This window comes from Coloeus monedula (genome assembly GCF_965178545.1).
Source record: "Coloeus monedula genome assembly, chromosome: 5".
NCBI lineage: Eukaryota > Metazoa > Chordata > Aves > Passeriformes > Corvidae > Coloeus > Coloeus monedula.
In genome coordinates this window covers 3,757,475-3,776,581 of record NC_138785.1, presented here as the reverse complement: position 1 = coordinate 3,776,581, position 19,107 = coordinate 3,757,475, and the positions used below count along the sequence as shown (strand labels likewise).

At 38.5% G+C, this 19,107-nt stretch overlaps 1 protein-coding gene across 8 annotated transcripts in view; it reads left to right on the top strand.

The window, feature by feature from the left end:
- PDE5A (phosphodiesterase 5A) overlaps positions 1 to 19,107 on the top strand; it is a 105,551-nt gene that overhangs the window by 66,133 nt on the left and 20,311 nt on the right. For 7 of the 8 annotated variants that reach the window (XM_082281823.1, XM_082281822.1, XM_082281821.1 and 4 more), the window contains 8 exons: positions 1,157 to 1,739; positions 2,427 to 2,516; positions 9,536 to 9,607; positions 10,686 to 10,775; positions 11,993 to 12,130; positions 12,598 to 12,665; positions 14,748 to 14,856; positions 16,606 to 16,690. In XM_082281823.1, the coding sequence (XP_082137949.1) occupies positions 1,157 to 1,739; positions 2,427 to 2,516; positions 9,536 to 9,607; positions 10,686 to 10,775; positions 11,993 to 12,130; positions 12,598 to 12,665; positions 14,748 to 14,856; positions 16,606 to 16,690 (1,235 nt within the window). Of the gene's footprint in view, positions 1 to 856; positions 897 to 1,156; positions 1,740 to 2,426; positions 2,517 to 9,535; positions 9,608 to 10,685; positions 10,776 to 11,992; positions 12,131 to 12,597; positions 12,666 to 14,747; positions 14,857 to 16,605; positions 16,691 to 19,107 lie in introns of those variants that run through there. The other variant, XM_082281827.1, reaches the window with a different exon arrangement.

The window sequence follows — 19,107 nt, the reverse complement described above, 5'->3', positions numbered from 1 at the left end:
TCTCAGAATTCCTGTGGTCTGCTGAAAAAATAAAAAATATCCCAAATTTAAAACATGACCACCATGAAAGGTTTCCAAAAGATCAGACTTGTTAATAGGATTTTTGCTGTTCCTAGGCTTGTATGTTATGTAATACAGCAAAAACCCATTTCTTCTGAGAGTAGGGCATGTGCTGTGAGGAGTCATCAGCGCTGAGCAAGTGAAACAAAAAGCCCTGTGTATAAAAAAATCCAACCAAATAAAAGACAAAAAGAAACCCGAACAAAAACCCCTCCAATTTTGAACAAGAAAATATTGTAGTGATAAAAAAAGTATATTAATGTTATGACAATATGCTGTATTTAGTGAGGACATTATTAGGGCTGGCTTCCTCATACTAAGTTAATTTGAGAAACACGGTTAAATACTAGAGATGCGTGGTATTTTTTAATTGGTGATGAACTCTTAAAAATACAATTTTAGGGTTATTCAGTATTTGGGGTTGAGTTAGACAATGAGCGTCATCTGCAAGGAAAGGAAATAGGGGAGATGCATGAAAACAGTCTGTTCTTTCACTATTTTGAAGGGGGTTGAATTGGAAATATTCATGTTTCCTTGACGGTTCTTAAACAAAACTTTTATGCTTGGAGTCCAACCAGCATTTTTTATTAACTTGGAGGGCAGGGGAAGCTTACTTAAAAACAGTATATTGGCAACAGAAAAACAGGAAGGGCTTCAGGTGATTGACAGAGAGAATTAAAGTTCAAAATTATCTTTTTAGAGGTTAGGAACAGAAAGTTTTGTCTTCATATGAATATATATATGTGTCTTGTACAGAAATGGAATGGGAAGGACTGGAACTCTTCTGTCACAAAATTATGGTGTAAACTTCTGATCTGCATTCTGAAAGCCACAGTGTAAGTGGTCCTCCTCTGCTCTATTCATAATTTCCTCTAGGCAAAAATAGCTTCTTTTTTATGGGGCAGAAAATGTTAGTGCTTAATCTGGGCTAAGTGCTGCATAAAATTGGAGAACATTGATACAGAAGAGCCTAAAGGTACTTCAACGTCCTCTGTGTGTAAAGGTTTAGTTATCCTCTTCACCGTGTCAGCTTCCATTGTGCGTTAGAGGATTTTCAGTTTGCATCATTCACTGTATTTTTGGTTTTGTTTTACAGAGAAATGGTTAATGCATGGTTTGCTGAGAGAGTTCACACCATCCCAGTCTGCAAGGAGGGAAGCAAGTCCCAGAGTGAAGCCTGTGCCTGTCACCAGCCTGCTTGTGCTGAGACCACCAACTCTGGGACACCAGCAAGGAAAATCTCTGCTTCTGAATTTGACAGACCCTTAAGGCCTATTTTTGTCAAGGACTCGGTAGGAGCAGTGAGCTTCCTCTCTGGCTCTGACAAGAAGGAACAGATGCCTCTGCAATCTCCAAGGATTGAGACCAGTGCAGGGGATCAGTGTTCAAGACTATTAGAACTTGTCAAAGATATTTCTAGTCACTTAGATGTCACAGCACTTTGCCATAAGATCTTCCTACACATCCACGAGCTGATCGCAGCTGATCGCTATTCCCTGTTCCTGGTATGTGAGGACAGCTCGAATGAGAAGTTTCTCATGAGCAGGCTGTTTGACGTGGCAGAAGGATCCACCCTGGAAGAAGCTTCCAACAACTGCATTCGCCTGGAGTGGAACAAGGGCATTGTGGGTCACGTGGCAGCCATAGGGCAGCCTCTCAACATCAAGAATGCCTATGAGGTAAGCCAAGGAAATTTGTCTTCAGCAATTCTTGAAAAAAGAAGCAGCCACATTAGCAGCTGCTGTAATGTTGCCATTTTAGTCCCTGTATTTGGAGCCATATTGACTTAAAGTGGTCAAGATGCAAACCTGACACCATGGTTTTGGTTATAATATACGTACTATAGACACATGTGCATACAGAAACATGAAGCAAGGACTAAAAAAATCAGAGCTCTATTGAGGTGATTATTCAGAGTTCAATATTGAGGTGAATAAATGAAACAAGCAATCTGATAAAAGCAAAACCACTAACCACATTCATGAAACAGTGTTCCTCTGTGGGCCCATCTCTCTCGGTTTATTTCTGCAATTTCTTCATAAAAGTTAAACTGGGGATGGTTAATCCATCAGCATTTTATTATAATGATGGTCTAGCCTCAAAAAAAAGGCTTCTCCTAGGGTTTGGGTTCTTTGTTCTTTATAGCAGTTGTCTTCTACTGGCACTCATGTTCCACACAAACGCTTTTTTGTTGTTAATGCACCAATAGTAACGACTTTATGTAATTATTGGCTAGTAATGGAACCTTTGTTATCCTGGGTAACAGTCAAATCAAATATTAAACTTCTCTTAATCTATAAGCCAAGGAAGAAAAAGAACTGGTGTTTAGGCTAGTAGTCTAATAATTGTATTTTTTCTTGTATCAGGATCCAAGATTCAATGCAGAAGTTGACCAGATCACAGGGTATAAGACTCAGAGCATTCTCTGTATGCCAATAAAGAATCACAGGGAAGAGGTAAGTTGCAATCTTGGGATCACTTCATGTAATACTATTTCCAGTCATGCTGATGCTTTGAACTTTCCTTAGCTGGCAGTCATCTTCCAGTATAAAACCATCCTTTTTTTTTTTTTTTTTAAAGACTGCTTACGTTTGTTTAGACTGTAATTTTATCTTATCTAGTTCAGTAATGTAAGCCAAAGGGAACTGTCAGGAAGAGTTTAATCCCAGATGCAGCAGTAGAATATATGTATTTAACTCTAGAAGTGCTGTTTCTGCTTCCTGTACTCAGTATCTGTCAGCATTAAAGTTCTCTGCACACTTACTGGTCTATCTCAAATTGTGATTAAGTTACTGTACTTCAGCTTAGCCTGTATCTATATTGCTTAATTCAGAGGGCACAAACTCGTTTTTATCATTGTCGAAAAACCTGATTATTTTTACACTCTCTTAACTCAACATGGTTCCTAATTTATTACTTACGAGCTAAGTGTTTGACATCAGGCATTGAAAAACACACGGTGTTGATGTGATTCAGAAAAGTCATCCTCAAGTCATAACTTAAATCACTCCTAATTTGAAACAATGCTAATTTGCTAACTGAACTCTTGTCCATATTTCCTGTCCATGCTGCTTCTCATGGGAGCTCTCTCATCCTGTCTCATGCTATTGCAGTAGGAAGAGTTCTTATTATGGGCTAACATCATCTTCTTGCCCTGAGTATTTGAAGAGTGAATTCAGTAAAGTCCATGAAAGCTAGAGAATGGGGAAAAGATGTGATGCCCTCTTTGTCTTAGGGAGTAAGGAAAATATGGCTGGATTTTCTTTGATCCTGATGGCCTTCAGCCACATCACCACTTCTTAGAATACTCACAAAATGTAAGGCTCTCCACACAGTGTGTCAGAGCTTTGAAATGGAGATTTTTCTCTCCTGGAATTCATTTATTTTTCAGAACATTTATAGTTTGCTTCTAGACAGCTCAAACTCCCAAAAAGAAATGTTGCCAAGATTGATTTGAAGAGATCATACCTTCTTTTTTCTGCTCTTCCATCTTTCACTCCTCTTGTGGAGTGTCACCTTGACTTCTACTGCACTGAACCTTTTTTTTTTAAAATTATGTGAATTGATTAAACTCCTGCATTAACTTGTTTATTGAATCTTACTCTAGCTGACCCAGATGATCAGCCAGTATTTCCTTTCTTTACGTACTGAAAGTTTTAGCTTAAATTATTTTGTTCCAGTCTTCCAAGGACAGCAGTTGATCCTTTCCTCTCCCACTCCTGCTTAAAAGTCTTCCCCTTTCTACCTGGCAGCAGCCACTGCTGGCCCTGGGCCAGTGGATGAGCAAAGCAGATGCTGTGTGAAGAGCTGTCAGGGACCAGTGGTCCATGTCAGGCTGATGCAAGGCTTCCAATTTCACCCAAGCCATGCCTTTTTCTTTTTGTCAAATGGAAAAAGATGATATGCTCCATGGAACTGGGAACAGAAATGAGCTACAAAGCCCTGCTGACTGGAGAGTGTGGAAGTGCTCACTTCTCACCAGGTCCTGGTGGTGGGTGGGGGAAGGAATAAGAGCTGCAGTCTGTTTGTCCACTCCACCATGACTTAAGGGCTGAATAAACCTGCAATGGGCCGTGTCTTCAGCCAGCTTCCTCCTCCTGAGTGCATCAGCAAGCGGAAATGAAGCAGGAATTTGTTTATTTTGACAAGTTCAGCCAACCTGAAGTTTGAGGAGTGTTAGACTCATAGGCAATAATTTGAAGGTACTGAACTGTAGGATTTCTTATGGGAAAGGATGGCAGTTCCTAATTTTTTTCAGAGTTTTACAGTCTCTACCAGAAGGTATTTCTCATTCTTGCTGTAACAAATGACTGACATGTTTTTGGAGAGACGCTGGAGTCAGTGAATCAGTCCTTAATTTTCCAATTGCATTCTGCTGCTTTTTCTGTTTAAAAGTCCCCCAAACAACAAAACCAGAATACTGGCTCCTCCCTATTAAAATAATAGATAGATAAAATTTAAAAATCCCCAAAGCCCCTCTAGAAATACTCAGGCTCATGAATGCTGCCTTAGCCCAGGACGTCAGCAATTACAGTGAAAAGATGATTCTGGAAGTCATCCAAGAAGCAACACTGAGAAAGAGGAGCAACTGGGGCTTTCTGTTTGTTTGTTTAGTATTAGTGCTGTTTTTTTAAAACAAAAGAGTCAGTAATTGAGAGGAGGAAAATCTCATGCTGATTACTAAATCCTCTGGGCCTGCTGAAGTATGGAGATTTTTCCAGTAGATGTTTTTCACATTTGTCTATATTTCCACGAGGCATGTGAGAAACCAAAGTCTCATTTAAAAATAACAGCTAGTAAGAAATTCCATAAATGAAAAGAAAACAATTGGATTCACAGAAGAGTTCACAGGACCCAGGAATTAGTAACAATGAGACACACTGCAGTGCAGTAAGAGGGCTTTACCTTTGCACAGACACACATGAAGAATGGAATTACATCAACTTAATACTAAAACAACTTTTGTTAATCCCCTGATCAACCTATTCTTGCTGACACAAGACACGTTGCATTTCAGATGCAGAAAACTCTGCTGATCATGTCCTGTAAGATCAGCTTTTCTCTTCTGGTGATTCTTCTGTAAGAGCAGAGAACTGTATACAGTTATCTAGACATTAGTAGGTAAGAGGTGCTGCTTAGATTATTGATGTGCATCAGAGAACACAGCAAAACCTTCAAAACACACTGAATTTTTATCCTCAGTAGTATAGAAGTGATGAAAAGTTACTATTGCCCAGTTTGTGCCACAAAGTTACCCTGGTCATTTCTCGTGCAGGAGGAAACTGGTACTGCTGGCACCAGGCTTTAGCTGTAGCTGTTCACCTGAACCATTCCAGTGCTATGGGGCTTTTCAGGAATCAGGGCCTTACTACTGCTGGCAGAAGGCCCAAGTGTGGGGCAGTTCAGCACTGTGTATCTCAAAAAGAAGCTTCTCATTCCTGGTGTGTCCTCAAGCCTCTAATTCTTCAGAAGCTCTGAATGGTACTGATTTGCTTCCTAGAGCTCCTGTAAAGTCAGTAAATGCAGTGGCACATTCCTCTGGTGTTGTTTGGTCTTGGATTCAGAGACCCAGGAAAAAGCATTACAGAAGTTGTTGCAAATAATTATCACCTAGAATGTCTCCATATGGTTTTGTAGACACTTGTAAACAAAGTCATTTCGACAGGACTGGATAGGGAATAGAAGTCCTTGCTCCATTCCTTAGCTTAAACCAACTTGTGGAGCTCTCCAGAGCTGATGGAAGACTCTACAGCTCTCCAACAGGTCTGGAATACCTGGAGAATGGATGGTCTCTGAAGCACAGAGCCACCACAGCTACCATACATCTCCAGGAATGACACAGTTTTCTGTTATTGTTGCATTTTTTTCTGTTTGAGCTGTGCATAATAATTTGCATAAAAGTCAATCTCGGTTTAATTTCTACTAAAATCTGTAGGATTTTCTCATATGGAGCTTTTAGCTGAATTAACTGAGACCTCTCTCCCAGGCTGTGAGTAAGTAAGATTGAATTTCCTCGTAACTGGCTTGCGAAATGTTGGGGCTTTTTCCTGGCAGCGCTCACTCAGTTTGGCTTGTTGTTTACTGGGCCCTGTCTCCTGTCACTGAGAAGCTCTTCCAAACAAATCAGGGGTGCTACTCTTTACACCAGCCTTTGAAAATACCCTGTTGAATTTTATTGTGTAAAATGGGACTGGGCATGTCACAGTTAGCCAGCTGAGTAATTTTCTCCCCTTCAGATATCACATGTCCCAATCATTGCAGGATAGAGCAGGTCTAGCCAAGCTGTCTTTGAACAAACTCCCTCAGTTCCAGCAGCAGTCTTGATGCAGGATTATGGAGATCAGTAATTTGCTTCTTGGATGGATTTTCAGCTATGCTGAGACACACATTATAGTAGGTAGACAGCTGCAAAGCATGGAGGCTACTGCTGGCATCAGTGATAGAAGAGGATGTGAAGTTTTTGTTGATAAAAAATGAAAGTCTGTAAATACAGTTCTGTCCCTGCAGGATAATTTTACAAGGTTGAACCAAACCTCTACAAGACCAGGAGAGCAAAGTAAGTAAACCACTTTGTCTTCTGAAGTGGGTATGCTCTCTTATCAAAAATGTCAAGTTTCCCATTTTCTGTTACCATTCTTTGGCTTTAATGTAATATTTTTTCAGGTGCCAGCAAAGTAAATAAAAAATTTATCTCCTTAAGAAGCAAAATTAATTACAGTTTTAAGTCAGCTAAAGTAAGAACCTACTAAAAAAGGCACCAGCTGCCTGTAGAGCTGGAACAGCTTTCAGAGTTAGGCCTGTGATTCTAATGTGCAAAAAATTGCAGCATGAAACAATCCAGACAAAATCCAGAGCACAGTCATCAGCATTGAAGTCATCAGCCATCACCTACTGGGTACTCAAGGTAGACTGCTACTTTTAGAGGCAGGACTCAGCTATTGCAATAAAACAGTAAAAATAAAGTTCTCTGATAATTAGAAGAAATCTATCTCTCCTTGTAATGTGGATCAGGATTTATTAAATTGGAAGAGTAGCACAGACAAAAAAGAAAGGTTAAAGAACAAGTACTGGAAGATGACTGGTGTTACCAGCAAGAATACAATCAGGAAAGCTGTGTTCAGATGTGGTAAAACACGTGTGGGTATTGACTCAGCAATGGATGGAAGGTTTGATCTTCTTTGGGACTTAGGGAAAGTAAGGGAACAATTCCATCATCAGAATTGCTTTTTGTCTTTATGGTATATGTCTGCATTATGTGATCTGAACGGAAAATAGCAAAGTACTTGGTTCCTGATCCAAGGGGAATTTCCTTCTCCTCACCCCTTAGGCTCTTTCAATACAGCAAACCTGGAAGAAGGCTCTTGTTGGGAACTGCAGAGGACTCCTCTAGATACACTGTGTTCTGTAATCCCACCTGCCTAGTCCATCTGGGGGAAAGCTCAGGAGAAGGAGTGTGTAGCACTCCACTGTACACTGCTTACTTAAGTGATTAGGCCATACACTCGCAAATGTCAAAGCATAAGCAGGTCCTAATTACATCAGTCTTTTCCTTAGCCTTAGTTTTCTTCGGTCCATAGTAGTATCTTAAGCTTTTTCAGTTCCCTGTGTAGCTGAGCCCAGAGCAGTTGGTCACCTTTGATTCAGTTTTTCTGCTGGTGCAAGCATATCTCCCAGCTGGAGATTGTGGCTCAGGCCTATTGTTATGTCTGATTTGTTTAGAATAAGTTTTAAAAATGGGGATTTGGGTTTCATATTGTGCTTAGTATTCTCTAAAATGCAGGCCTATGTTCTCCATGGCCCCAAATACTACCACATGATTGACTTTTGTCCTAATTACATAATTACTTTAGTAACAGGAGCAGATCCTCTCGAGTTTCTTACGTCTTCTCCTAATTACCTGGTTGCAGGCAAGACTCCAATGGATAAAAAATGCCTGTCTGAAGTTTTTCTCATTACTGTCTCTGCACCATATTCTATGGAATTCAGAGAAGTGCACTGAAATTTGTACTGATATAAATGAAGCCAGAATTTGGACCAGTTTAATTTTTTAAACTGCTCATTTTGTATGAAAAAGAAATGGCCCAATAAAAAGTTGTCTGGAAGCTTAGAATGCCACTGAAACAGCAACGAAAAAGAAGACGGTTTGTATATACACAGAATTTTTATCCTAATCAAGCCAACATGAATTTTTAGCAGGTTTGTTCTCATTACTTCCTCCTGTTTCAGTTAAAACCCTTTATTGAAAGACCTTATCAAAGATCTAAGAGTGACCATTGCTCTTGGAACACCTGCCTTTATTAATGTATCTGAAACCTGGAGCACTGATGAAAAGAGCCTAATTAGTCTTTTTTTTTTTTCTGTATTAATATGGTCCTTTTATTATTTTCTTATAGCTTTTTTTTTTTTTTTTAAGCACTGCAGGCTTTCCTTTCATGGAGGGGATGTATTTAAACAACCAACATGAAAGTACTCACCTTTTGGGTGAAAAGCCTCTGGCCTCATTGAAGTTGTCTTAGCTCATGCTGGATCAAAACTGGAAAAAAATAACAAACCCCAAAATCAATACCCAGAGAAGACAGTGGCATGAGAAGAGGTCTAAGCATTAACCTCTGCACATGTTGGTTAACATAAAAGCATAATAAGTGGTTAAGGGATTTGCTTTCATTCAAAGTCTGCCACAGAAGTATACAGGCTAGTGGTACATTGTTATTGCAGAAAGGAAGTTCACTGGATGAGAAATATTCCTCACTGAAGTAAATGAGAGGTTGACTGTGGGAAAAATTGGGTTGTATGGAATGGAGCTGACAGTGAAGCTTTATTTCAGACATTTTTGAGCCCACAGTTGGCAGTGATTCATGTTAAAGAACAATGGCCTTACTTACAGCATCAGTATTTTGGGAATGCTAGGCTGAGAGATAGTAAATTGTCTTCTTTTCCATTACAAAAATGAAACCACATGTCTTCCATCAGTTTAGCAGTTACAACTTTAACCATTAATAGTTAAATATAACTTTTTAAACATGCACACCACACCAGTTTCCTCTGATACTGTTTATCCCAAAAAAGCAAGATGAAAAAGATACCATCATTAACACCTTGAATTGGTTTTGCACTGCTTGGACCTCAAACAAAGGAAGTTCTTTGCAGCTTTTTCTATCACTTGTTGTAGTCATGCCAAAAAACCCGAAAAGATCTAAAAGCTTCGCATATACTTTGTCAGATTAATAATACTTTGTCTCAAAAGGAATGGAAACACAGAATTATATTAGGAAAAAGCTAAGGTCTTGAAATCCTGTAATCTAGGAAGTGTTTATGCCTGAGAGAGAACCATTTATTATACTAACAATTTCATTTAATAGTCAACCAAGCAAATACATGTAATGATCATTTATTATCTTACATACATATGCCTAGAAATGGAATCCAATTACAGACTCCTAAAAACTAACTAATTTCTCTATTTTGAATACACTAGGTTGTTGGTGTGGCTCAAGCAATCAACAAGAAATCTGGAATTGGTGGCACTTTTACTGAACAAGATGAAAAGGTATAAAAGCTGCATGTTTGCATCTCTTCTGTTTTCATAGGGGAAGGGGATGGATATGTTTTTAATCTTCCTGCTGCTCAGAAATTTTTACATTATTAAAAATTAAACATCTCTGAGAAAGTAAACATTCCTGGAAATACTGCACATTTTTTTTCTTTATGAGGCCATGAGAAATGTGGATGTGAAATAATTTAACTTCTGGATCACCATGTTGTCTGTCATATATCTCTGAAACACAGGCTTACTCTTCTGAAATGCATTGTGAAACTTTTAATGGACTTTAACCTGGCAATAATAATAATTTTTGACCCACCAAACATAATTTGAGTATTAAAATTTGTAGAGTGATTCTCTTTTAAATACCATGTCACTTCTTAGTATAGCATTTTCAGGAAAAGAAAAGCTTTAGATAAATTATGAACAATATATCAGAGAAGCAGAAGAGCAGACAGTAGAACAGATTCCTAATTCTCCCAATGCAGTTGCTTTCCAAAAATTTCCAGACTTCATGTTCAGACTGGTGGGGCAAAAACCAGGCTGTGCTCAGGCTGAAGAAGTTGACTTAACAATCAGCAATAAAAGAATCAGAATTCACCCCTTCTCTTTGAAAACTTCCCCTTTAAAACAAAATGTACACTGAGTATCTTCAGGCTATCAGAATTAATTCTATCCTGAATGAGGAAAAAACTGTGGGTTTGCTATGATAGCAAATTTTTGTTTTCACTTCCCAAGAGATTGAATTCCCTAAGAGGGTTGTCTGTGGTCAGTTTTTCTAGATAAAATATGCATTGCAGCAAAATTATTTATTCCTTTAAGCTGGATTTTAGATGAACCCTACTTGCACCAAGATAATGATCTTCAGATTTTAGCTTAAAAAAAGAAGGGATTCTTGAGCAAATAAGAAATTATGAGTAGCTGAAAAAAACCCAGACCCTGAGTGTGCAATTGCCAAAAATAACAAAAATATCAATTAATACTTCAGAGTGAAAACAAAATGTTGCAGTAGCTTATCTTTGAATAGAGTTAAGATGCTGTGGAACATTATCTCTGTGAGATGCTGATGTTCATCTGTCTCCAGGATTTTGCTGCATATTTGGCATTTTGTGGAATTGTTCTTCACAACGCTCAGTTGTACGAGACGTCTCTGCTCGAGAACAGGCGCAATCAGGTATGGCCAACAGGTTTGTCCCAGGGATGCAGAAATTAGGAGGGTTTGCAAGTGGTCAGTGCCTCCTCTTCCTGTTGCTGATGTGGTAGTTATTCCTTGCCTGCTTTTAATCCCTGTAACTGAATGCTGTGTGTCTGTGATAAAGCTCTCAGGAGCTGCACTGGGAAGAGGCTGGGCACATTCCAGCCTGGGCTGTGAGAAATGGCCTGTCATGGGGAAGCAGGTAAAGCCAGATGTCAGAAAATTCATTCCATGTTAATATACTTGATATTGCCTGAAGTTGTCCTGTGGTTCACCATATGTATTAAACAACCAGAGGTGTCACCCTCCAGGAATTTCATGCAGGATTATCCCTATGGAATAGCAGAGGTCATGCGGACTGTTCTTTTCAGCTATTACCACTGTAACCGTCACCAACCATGTTTTCAGTAATGATCAGAGGGAAAAGTGAATTTCCTTCTGATTGCTAGAGCTCTGCTTTGGAACCAACTTTGTAATGGTGGGTTATTAATGCTATGGCCTTTATGGCTGAATATGCCTGACCTATATGATGTGATAATGTTTTGGAGAAAAGACTAGACAGCAGTTGTTTTAAATTTTTTTCCGGTAGGTCTGAGTTTCCAAGTGATTATCAGTGTTGGCAAATTGGTACAAATTTGGATAATTTATTAAGTTGCCTTCATGTTTCTTGTGAGGGGGGAAAAAAAAAAGAGCACATCTGAGCAGCTAAGGCCTTCAACAGCAGCTTCGAAATACAGCAGACTGTATGATGTTTTCACCACATGAGTTCATTAGGATCTGTTAGAATCACACCAGAGAATAATTGTGTCAGAAGTCTTAAAAAAATGTAAATAACACTGGTTTGAGAAGGCACACATGAGCCATAGGAAAATAGGTTTCCTGTGGACAAGTAACTGTATTGTCTGGATTTCTAAGGTTTCATTTGACCTATTAATGCCTAAATCTCTTCTGCCTCTCTGACTGAAAACATCAGACAGCTAACTGTGCTATTTAATTCTTCCACAAAAAGTGTCAAATTGGCTAGTATTGACTGTTACCTTGCAATCTCTGTGAGAGCCAAAATCTACTTTTGGTCACAGACATAAAACATTGGTGTCCCTGACTCAGGGGAGAGCACAAGACTCAAAGACATTAGTAATGATAATTACTGCATAAATCACGATTAGTCAAACCCTCACAAACGATCTTTTCTTCAGGTGCTTCTTGACCTTGCCAGCCTGATTTTTGAAGAGCAGCAGTCTTTGGAAGTAATCCTGAAGAAGATAGCAGCCACTATAATATCTTTCATGCAGGTGCAGAGGTGTACCATCTTCATAGTGGATGAAGACTGTCCTGTGAGTATGTTTATTTTGTCTGAAAGCAGAAGTGTCCATTCCCTGCGAGTGGGCTGGGCTTCCCTCCATTCTCATATGTTCTGTTGTCTTTTCAACCTTGGTCTTTTCTTTCATGGCATCTGCTCAGGTTGGGTGTTGACATGAGAGGTTTTGGCCTTTGTGTAATTAAAGAATTTCTGTGCTGACATATACATTTGGCACCACTCAGAAATACTGGCATTTCTTCTCTGGGTCATTGGTAGAGATTCAAAACACTTCAGTGATATTTAAAGTTCTATCAAAAGATATCTTTATGGTAGGATCTAGTATGCTTGATGATAGATGTGAAATGAAGCTAAATAATTTTACACTTGTCTTTAGTACAGAATGTGTCTCGGTAACTGCAGCAAGGGTTTAATGAATAATACTAGTCTAAATAATGACAACCTTACAGACCTGCGTATTCAAACATCCTCTTGATATTCCAGGATACATTTTCTAGTGTCTTTCACATGGAATCTGAGGAATTAGAAGATTCAGCTGAAAATCTCAAGAGGTAAACCAATTAATTCAGGCTTCTGTTCATCCCAGGAGAATGCTGAAGAAACTATGCTTTTAATATTCTTTTCATAGTAACAGACTTATTTCTACTGAATCCCATGTATTACTGCTACTTTTATAGAGCAGGTTTTCCCCTGAAGTGGGCATAGACCAACTCTCTTGCCTTAAAAAGGTCCCACTGAACAGAACAGGAGTAGGGCTTGATCTCTTTGCTTTGCCAGTCTAAGAACATATTGGTATTTCAAGGCTAAGATATGGAGATGTACAGATGAGCTGCTCTAAAACTGATCTCAAAGAAATCAGCGTGGATGACTATGTTGTAGAGGGGACACATGCAAATTAGGAGATACTAACCAAAATAATGCTTTTAATCAATTATTTTAATCGTGATCTTCATCTCACAGATAAGGAAGATGACTCAAGGAAATGTCTGACTAAATTGAGACTAAAGTCCTAAAGTTCTAACTCACTCATCTTTGGGAAACCACTAAGGAGTTCAACTGGGAGTAAATAAAAGAAAAAAACAGCTGAATTAAAATACACAGATAAAATAGTTCCCAAAGTTAGCCTGAATTGTGTATTGAAGTTTGAAAATTACTGTCTCTGTCATCAAAAACAGTTGTTTCAAATACTGTCAGAAAGAAACACAGTTGTATATAAAATGCTCTACCAGGGATATTTTGTGCAGGGAGGAAACAGATTTTCTGACCCCCTTTGATGTTGCTTTGCAGTAAATATTTATTATACAAGTTTAATTCCATATATTAGAAAATGATGTCCAAAGTGTGTGACTTGAGCAACTAAAAGCTGTTGAGCTGTGCTACAGTTTTAGACACTGTTCAACCAGAAAGTACAGCTGTACAACAGCCCAACAGGATCACAGGATGTAAAAGAAAATTCCTTTTTAGTCCTCTTCTACTCTGTAAGAATGAAGCCTTCCTCCTCATTAGCCCTTTTATGGTTGCTAGTTAATGGACTCAAAATGTTATTAACTGCTTGCATGGGCCACCAGGAAATTATTTCTCATAACTGATAAGGGAGAGAAATCTTGGAGGCTTACTTGCCTATCAGACCCTTCTTCATAAGACAGCACAATTATATGCCAAGGACTGCACTGTGCGTCAACCATTGAACTTACAACTTCTGCTATGCTTGAAGGGCACAATTTCAGGCAAGAGCAGAAATATGATGACATGGATTAGATGGGAAGTATTATTTTACATAATATAAAATTTCAGGTTTGTTATGGAATCAAGGACACTGAATCAAACCCCAAATCAGACTGTTTTTCAGAATTATGGGGCATTGCCTTGTATGTGTGAAATAATGAAAGAATAATTTCTCTCCTCCAGTCCTGGAACATCCTTACACCAGGAGGTTAACAAAAGTAAAGTCAAATGTTGGAGGGAAACTACAGGAGCTTGATGGGAATAGGTTTATAATTAGGACATATGTCCTTCTCCAAGGCAGGCAAAGGGTCTAAGAGAATTAAAATACCTTAAATAAATTGTGGCTAAAAAAGTGGAGATGAGTGATTCTGTAAAGATACTTTATGTCCTGATTTGGTATAGACAGTTCTATTTCAATAACAGAACCTCCATGTGACTGATTGTCCCTTCACTTTTAGAACAAATTTGAAATTAACTTAGAAGTAGAAAATTCACAAGTGATACCTGCTGCACTCTCTTGAACTAATATGTGAATTTCACCCAGTATTGGTTTTTCAAGAGTATCAGATTTGTGAATGCAGTTTGTTTTCAAATAGTTCTATTTATTTCAACATAAACCCAGCTGTTCATTCTTTATCCTTTATCTGTGTAAACTGTAGGGAATTGTTTATTTTTTCAGTTTGAAGTTCAGTGTTAATGCTGTTGAACATTAAAGAAATGGTGGAAAGCATGCGCCAATTCATGCTGCAGTTTTGTGATGACAGCTGGATTAGGATACAGGATTTGAACTCCATGTTCTATCTATATATCCTTTTCTGATATGAGAAAGATACTACTGTTACCTGCCTGGCATGATGAAATGACTCACTTTTGTGCTAAGCACATAATAATAATGTTGTATGCTTCAGGGACTATGACACAAACAAAATCAATTACATGTATGCTCAGTATGTCAAGAATACGATGGAGCCACTCAACATCCCAGATGTCTGCAAAGACAGAAGATTTCCATGGACGGTAAGTCAAATAAGCTTAGGTTTGAAATTCAGAAATAGAAAATGTTTTCCTGTATACCTTTCAAACTTTTTTTGCTTAACCCTTATTATTTCTGCCAGGGTAGTGTCCCCAGTTAAAATGGTGCAAACACACAGTGAGTGTTAGGAGGCTCTCAGAAGTTCCTTCCCTTTTACCCTTTGCTTTCCTTCCTTGTTCTGGCAAAGATTAATGTTATAATTGCAAGTTCTTTGCTGTAGTGGAGATGGATCAACTTCACTTTTCTTTGGGAGCTTTTGCTTCACACTTCCTCAAGTGTGAGCTGGTGGTGTGGTGCATGACTGAGCACAGGGATTCTGGAGAGTGAGGAGGGAAGGTCACTTGGCTAGGCTTGGTTTCCAGTCAGGTTGCCTTTATGGTCATCATCAACAAAAAGCAAACTTTAAATTATATATTTTCCTGTATTTTCAATGCAGAAAGTAGACAGATATCTGTTCTTACTATTATGTTTAAGTGTGTTGACGAGAGAGTAATGAGAGGGAGAAGAGCTACTATGGTCAGCAGATACCTTTTTGCCAAAATTTGCTTTGTGATACACAACAAAAGTCTCAGAAAAGACAGTGCTCAGTGTGATTGTTCCAGTAAGTGGAGAGAAGGGGCAGGCTCATGGTGGGGAGCTGTGTTGTTTCCCTTATTTTTCCTGTGCAAGGTTTCTTAGATGTGCTGGAGTGGGTTTCTGTGAGGGACAGAGCAACACAGGAACTGAGTTCTCAGACTAACCCTGTCTTAACTGCAGGACTGGAAGTACAGGCAGAATCTGATGGATATACTGTATAGATTAATAAAGAAAGAGGTGATGATTTTGAAAACATTTAAAAATCAAATTAATATCTTGAGAATCATCCAAACAACTGTTTGTCTGAAACAGGCTGTTCAGTAGGGTTAGAGTTACTTTGATTTTTTTTTTTTTTTTTTTTTTTCTGGGAATACACCTTATGCATATAAAGGAAACATATAAAAGGAAAGTAATAGTGCTTTTAGAAGGAATTCTGGATAATGTTTTTCGGCAACACAGAGACTGCACTTGCACTACTGCCTAGGAGCAGGGCAAGGCAGGGCTGTAGCATAAATGTTTTGAAAGCTGATGCACCCTGACGTGAGGGAAATCCCAGGTGTTGCCGGTGCCCTGGAAACCTTGGCTTGCCTCTGTCTTTGGAGGACATTCAACAGCATGCTTACTCGCCTCATGAAAATCCTGCCAAGATACTTCTACAGTCCTTGCACAGCACCAGAGCACAGAGCAACAATATGAAAAAAAAAAAAAAAAGATAACCTTTTGGTCAGAATTATTAGTGTGTGCCCATTTCTTTTGGTGTCACATACAGTTAGAGATCGGACCAAATGTACTTCTCAACAACTGCCACGTTATTCCTGGAGCAGCCAGAGCAGAGCTATGGCCTTTTCTCCCCAGGTGTTTGAAAAGGAGGCATTATCATTTTGTTCTATCCTTCCACTCCCCAAATAAATTCAACCTCCTTCTCTTGGAGCATGAGACATGCTGCAAAGTCTTGGGAAGAATGCAGAATGCTGACCTAGCTGTAGTAGTTTTCCTGCCTCTTGTATGTGTGCAAACTCGTTGATCACGTGGTTGTTTTTTGAAGGAGGATGTAAGCCAAGAGTAGTTGTGGAGCCCAGTTCTACAGCTTTTTCACTTCAGCCACCTGAACAGCAGCCTTTAAAACTGGTAACTCTGTTTTTCTGTTTGTTTAACAGAGTGACAATGCAGAAAATGTAAGTCAGAACATAAAGAGTTTGCTGTGTACACCAATAAAAAACGGGAAAAAGAATAAAGTGATAGGTAGGTATCTTTACAAAAATAATGTTATACATTTCATAGGTAAATTCATGTGCTCCACAGTAGAACCACAGCAACATGCAATCGCAAGCCAGGAGAGAAGATCCTTAATTATCATGTTTTCAACTAATAAGTCTACTGCAACCTTGAATATAAATTGCTCACCTAATAAGCTGCCAAAGAGTAGAATGAGTGTCAACCTTCGTTCCTGGCATCAGTAAGACCCACAAGCAAAGAGAAAATAAAATAAACTGATTCTTAGATAGGAGCATGAATCCAATTTCACCAGCTTTACAAAATTTGGCAAGTAAATATTAAGAGTTCCAAGAATGCCTTTTTAATGGTCTTCAAATAATTTTCTTTGAGAAAGATAGCAAAACAGGATGGCCCAATTTGTAGAGTAAATATGAGATCCCTTTTTTGTGAAGACAGATTTTTTTTTTTTTTTTAACATCTGAAGCAGAAAGAGAAACCTCATCTTTATCTAATGGAGTTCTCTGAAATTTGTTTTGCTATTAGCTTCTTTCACAAGTTTTTATTACTTTATTTAAATATTCCAACAAACCCTAGAAGACCAAGATGAGGACTGAACTGTGGAGCTTTAATTAGAGATATTTCACCATGCTGTGAGCTATTGATAAAACAGTGGCATCTGATTGGGTTTTTTTCTATTAAAGTTCGAACTGAAACATTCAGTCAGGCCACCCATTTAGGTGGGCTTTTCAAATCTGAGTCGTTCTCATTGGGAAATGTCCTTGAAGTCTTTTATGGCTTCACAGCTGCCTCATGTTCAGTTATTTAATAGGGCAAGGTTAAGAAGTTGTCTTTGGGACAGTACCCAGAAGTTCCTTTACAACACTACATAGCATGTATGACTATTACTATGTCTGGTTTCTTTTTAAAATTGTTTTGAAGATTAGGATACCCCAAAACAGAATTTGGGAAGTGGTATGGGGGTGGGAAAAACTGTCCACATCAAACCCAAGCAAATCATACTAGCAAGAAAGATGAAAAGAACTTTATTCTCTTGACTTGTGCATTTCTCAGGTATGTGGTAAAAGCCTTACAGAATCTTGCTGTGATCTTCTAACTATCTCCCAATGAAAGACTTTAGAGTTCCTTTATTTGTAATCAATGGACCTCTCAGTGCTTTGGGGAAGTTTTTGAAAGAGGTTAAAGAGCCTTAAGTAATACACAGTATATTCACTGCAGTTCTCTATTTTTTAAAGACACAGTGCAAATACTGTCTTTTAAGAATTAATTTAACTTTTGTGGCATATTCACTGTTGGGTCTTAATCTTGTGTTCATTACATCACAGTTGCTATGGAAATAATTATAATGTCATAAACTGTACTAAACAGATATCTAAAAGTCAGTTTCACAGGAGTTTCCTGAAGAGTTTTGAAAGTCAGCTTCTTTTTTCCCAGGGAAAGTTAATCTTGTTCCTTATGTGAATGAATCCTTTTTTGATGGGATTATATTTTTTTACTGTGATTCAATGTTCCATTCCTTTCCATCTCATTCCATAAAGGTTCAGAATCCTGTTTGCAATATTCAGATACCCCAATCCCTTCCACAACACTTTACAGCTACAGCTGTAATGATCTTACTGATCTCTTTAGAGGAGATTCTTGATACTAAGTTCCCCAAACAGAATATTGTTTGGAAACAGGACAGTGTTACATTGTCTCCAGACATTAAAACTTCTACTTGTGAGGCCAACGTTATTCTAAAACCACAGTTGCATATGTGGCTGATGCATTCTTTCCCTCAGTTTTATTATCTACTGTAATAGGGAAGATGCACATGTGGTAAATTTTTTCAGAATTTTTAATTTGCAGCTGGGATATCTTGGCACTTGGCCAGGAAAATGCAGCCTTTATGCTCATGGGAGTGAGAAAACATTTGGGCTCCCCTAAGACAGTACTCATCCTCAAAGTAGTTTTGGCCAAAGACAACATATTCTTGTAATTCAGCTGCTTTAATTAATACTCTGATTTCTTACCACGTAAAACTAAGGGGAGGTGTATGTCTGAATTCCCCGCTGCTCACAATGGTGTCAGGGATTTAAGCTGCAGCAAGGTGTGGTAGAAGTTACCCATCAGACTTCTTCAACAACATGCACAGAAAAGGCCAGAAATTCTTAACAAAAAATAAACAAATGTAAATATCAGCAAGTCTGAACCTAACAAGCTGAATTCAGTCAGATGCTTTTCAAGGAGTTCAGTCATGTTTGGAAGAGGCTGTAGTTCAAGCACATCCTCATAGAATGGGCGAATGTACTTCAGCTTTGAACCTCAACTTGGGGTATTCCCTGTTTAGTTCATTTACTTGAAAAAAATCCTAGTACTGGCTCAAATAAGGAAGTGAAAACTCTGTGTACCACTGTTCTGACTTTCATAAATGTTCTTTTGGCATG